At 44.6% G+C, this 4030-nt stretch overlaps 1 protein-coding gene across 1 annotated transcript; it reads left to right on the forward strand.

The window, feature by feature from the left end:
• The first annotated feature begins 1736 nt into the window (after window positions 1-1736).
• LOC147635641 (polyprotein of EF-Ts, chloroplastic-like) lies at window positions 1737-3218 on the forward strand. Its single transcript, XM_086802298.1, has one exon. The coding sequence runs from the start codon at window positions 1842-1844 to the stop codon at window positions 3216-3218; it is 1377 nt and encodes a 458-aa protein (XP_086658424.1). The 5' UTR covers window positions 1737-1841.
• Window positions 3219-4030: the final 812 nt, after the last annotated feature.

The following is a 4030-nucleotide window of genomic DNA, read 5'->3' on the forward strand; positions in this document are numbered from 1 at the left end:
GAATGGTGTCTTTTCCTTTTAAAATGACGACATAAAAATTATATGAAGTTACGACTTATGTGATGTTGTATTCGACAAATTGCGTTGAAATTGTTATCTTCATGAATTGTGAATGCTACATTTAGAAAATTGCATTGAAGTTGTTATCTTTAGAATTCAAGATTTTTTTTGGCTTCAACGCTAACTCTGTTCCGTGCTTGTGTAGCCGGGCGGCATCGTTAGCAAAGCCCGGGAATGGCCCAAGGTATCCCTCATACCTTTGGGAGAATAAGGATCGCCGATTGAGGTGAGAGATTATGAGGCTGCCTAGTTCTGAGGGCCCAGGCTAGTGCGGTAAATAAGCCCACCCTAGTGTGCAGACATCCCTCTGAGGGGCGGGAGGATCGAGCGATGGAGCCTGAGAGGGCGACAGGCCGGCTTGAGTCCTCGCCAGCGGCCAAGGATGAGGTGTATGGTCCCGTAGGGTTTTGCCCAGCATGTAGAGGCTGGAAGGCCAAATTCTAGATCATCGGCAGAATAAGAATAAGAGAGCCAGTTTGGCTTGTATGGAATTGGTTCATGTATAAACTTTTTATATAATTACATCTTGTCTTTGGTATGATTGTATTGTGTAAGAAGGCTGTTTTAACGAACCTTGTGAAGAAGGGTCCTAATTAAGGAATATGTTTATTTATGTCAAACAGTGTGGTAGTATTAATTAGAAAACAAATTGATGCGTCACTACAAGAATGGTCTATACATAGCGACCCTCATATAAATATGAAGAAAATAGCGGGGGTCGCTTTTGTGGATGCTTATGCGACGTTTAAATTGCAGTTGTTTATGCCACCATTGTAGCGACCCTTGCAAACTGGAATTGAGTGGTTTATGCATCGGACTTGCGATGCATAAGCCACCTTTTGTTTTTGGGTCGTTTATGCCACCCGAAATTTTTTAAAAAATAAAATGTGAATACTCGACTGGGTACTCCGCGCGCATCGACTGAGGACCAGAACCTGGTCGACAGTGCTGCGAATGCATGGGACTCTGCGGCGGCATACCTCTCGAACCATTAGTAGGAGCTCCCTTCCTTCTCACACATAATACTCTTCTACCGTGCCTGCGCCTGTGCTTGGGGGACCTCATGGCTCTCCTCAAGGCTTCATTTCTGTCAGGGCTTTCCTTATCAGGAAAGCTTGATGAAGCATCTCCTTTGTCTTCTAGGGTTTCTGCACATGAGGTTTTCTGGGGAACCGCCAAGACTCGCTTGAGCTGCAAGAGCACTACCAACTTGCCCCTGTCTCATTGCGTCAAAGCTTCTGCAGAAGCTACAACGGTTGATCCAGGTTTGCAGAATTCTATGAAACGAGCTGTTGCCAAAAAGGTGGTCGAACTTATAAAGCCAGGAATGATAGTCGGGCTGGGGACTGGAAGCACATCTTCTTTGGCTATAGAGGAGTTGGGTAAACTCATTCAACAAGGCAAGTTGAAAGATATAGTTGGGGTTGGAATGAGCTATCAAGCAAAGGTTCTTGCTCGGCAGTTTGGAGTCAAAACTACTGATCTGAATGATGTCAACACGATTGACTTGGCATTTGATGGGGGTGCCAAGTCTCTCCGCTCTTCGACTGCATGCAGGGGCTTTAAGCTCTCATGCCCTCTTATTACTAGCCGTGCCTATCTATCATTATTTTTCGCCTGCGATCCTTGATGCGAGCCGGGCAGCTCTTCAGAATGGTAAGCCTATGCTCCCACAGTCCTTGGTCTAAGCAGCAAAGGTATGTTTCTGGAGCTCAGCTGTCTGTAGAGATTTAATTTGAAGTGCAGTCGGTCAAAGCAAGTAAAGGGCCAGCTGCTTTGGAATGGGGCCAGCTATTCTACTCTGCCCTTCTTCCACTGCAGTGCAGCTGCTTGGGCAGGTCTCCCCTTCAAAGAACACCAAGCAAAGAGAAGGAATATTCTATCTATCAAATGGGAATGCTAGACAACTTGCAAATGTCCATTGGGCCGGAGATTATATGAGGAGGCCAGCATCTTTCTTTCGGTCTTCTGCCACTGCTAGAAAATGCAGGAAAAACAACTATCCTTTTGCCTGGAGAAGGGTTTTTGCAATTGCTGCAGGAGGGGAGGTATCAGTAGAAGAGCCTGCCGTTGCACCTGAAGCGGTACAGATAGGGCAGGATACGGCTACTGAGTCGTCTACAGCTTCTGAGGAGACACCTTCTGCAGAGCCTAAACCCCAGGGAAGGAGAAACCTCAGCAGGAGCAGGAGCAGCAGCAGCAACAACAGGGCTGTTGTTGTGAGCCCCGCAGAGCTTGTCCCTGGAGCAACTTTCTCCGGTAAGGTCACCACCATCCAGCCCTTTGGAGCCTTTGTGGATTTGGGTGCCTTCACAAATGGGCTTGTGCACATCTCCAGGTTGAGTAAAGCCTATGTGAAGAAGGTGGAGGATGTGGTGCAAATTGGGCAAGATGTGAATGTGCAGGTTCTCGATGTAGATTTTAAGGCCAACCGTATCTCGCTCATGCTCGTCATGGAGGAGAAAGAAGAGGCGCAGCGGGGAGGAGAGGTAGGAGAAAATCAGCCACAAAGACCTCCCCAGCAGCAAGGGAGGAACCCTAGAAGAGACCCATCAAAACGACCTGGCCAAAATGCCACAGCGACCAAAATGAAGAAAGCTGAAATTGTCACTGGTACTGTGAAGAACATGATCAGATCAGGGGTCTTTGTTACCCTCCCTGATGGCACTGATGGGTATCTGCCAATAGGGGAGGTTGTCTTCAGAGCACCCAATACAAACTTAGAGTCTCAGTTTCAAGTTGGACAGGAGGTTACTGTGAGGGTGCTTCGTATAGAGAGAGGCCGTGTAACTTTAACTACAAAACAGGAAGTGGACTATGACAAGATAAATGAGGCCCTCAACAAGGATGTGGTAGGGGGAGCTACTAATCCCTTCGAAATAGCTTTCCGTAGGAATGAGCTAATTTCCAATTTCTTGGCTGAGAGAGAGAAGCAGAAGGTTGAAGTAGAACCTAGGCGTGCAGCAAAGGAAGATACAAAGGAAGGTACATCAGCAGAGGTTGCTGCTACAGAGCCTTCAGAGCAAAAAGCCGAGCAGGAGGAAGCTGCTGATCCTGTCCAAGAAGTGAAATATGCAGTGGAGGAACTTGTTGAGGAAGCAAAACCTGTGGGGGAAACAGACGCAACCCCAACTAAGGAAGTATCAACTGAGATTTGAGGTTTGCTTCAATTAAGCTCCTTTTTAGAATGATTTTTAAAGGGTGTACTCAGAGTTCTTAGGGAGATCTTTTATGAATGACTCACATTTGGTGGTGGACTCACATCTTGTGGGCTCACATAATGACTAGTTGGCTCATGTCTCATGACCAGCTAGCCGACTCATTGAATTTTTGTGAAATAGACTAACGAATGTTTTTTGAAAATGAAATAAAGACTCTTTGACACGGATTCCAAGTGGTTCATAGGACTCTATGTGCCAATATCATGGTTGGTGAGAAATTCTTGTGAGTATGCATCTCAAAGAAATAGATCTAGTTAAAGTAAGTCTAGGTCCTGACTCCTCACACGGTGTTCTTAGGCTTAAATAATTGACCTGAATAGTCGAATAATTACAAAGGACAAGGATATTCTTAGACATTGATGCTAGTATAGATTGTATGATAAGAAAATCCTTTTAGGACATGGGTAGGTGTGCCCTTATAAGTCTTCAAAAGGAAGTTTTAATTGGCTAATATAATATTAGATTGAACTATCCTCTTATCTCATAAGCTCCCCTCTAAGATATTTCATGTATCACGTGTGTTCAAGGGGTATTTAAAAAACCCTTTACACTTACATACTTTTATGAATAAAATGACCCCTTTTTTTCCATAAACTTATGATTTTTTTAAAAATTAGTTTTAAAAAACCCTCCTATAAATGTAATTCTATAACTTTTTTGAATAAATATACCCCTCTTGATGAACTCATGTGCTACACTTACATATTTTTAGGTGAACCCACCCTGAGCCTCTTAGGCTCACATCACAC

The sequence above is a fragment of the Cibotium barometz genome, chromosome 9, assembly GCF_041138505.1.
Source record: "Cibotium barometz isolate CiBa-2024 chromosome 9, ASM4113850v1, whole genome shotgun sequence".
NCBI lineage: Eukaryota > Viridiplantae > Streptophyta > Polypodiopsida > Cyatheales > Cibotiaceae > Cibotium > Cibotium barometz.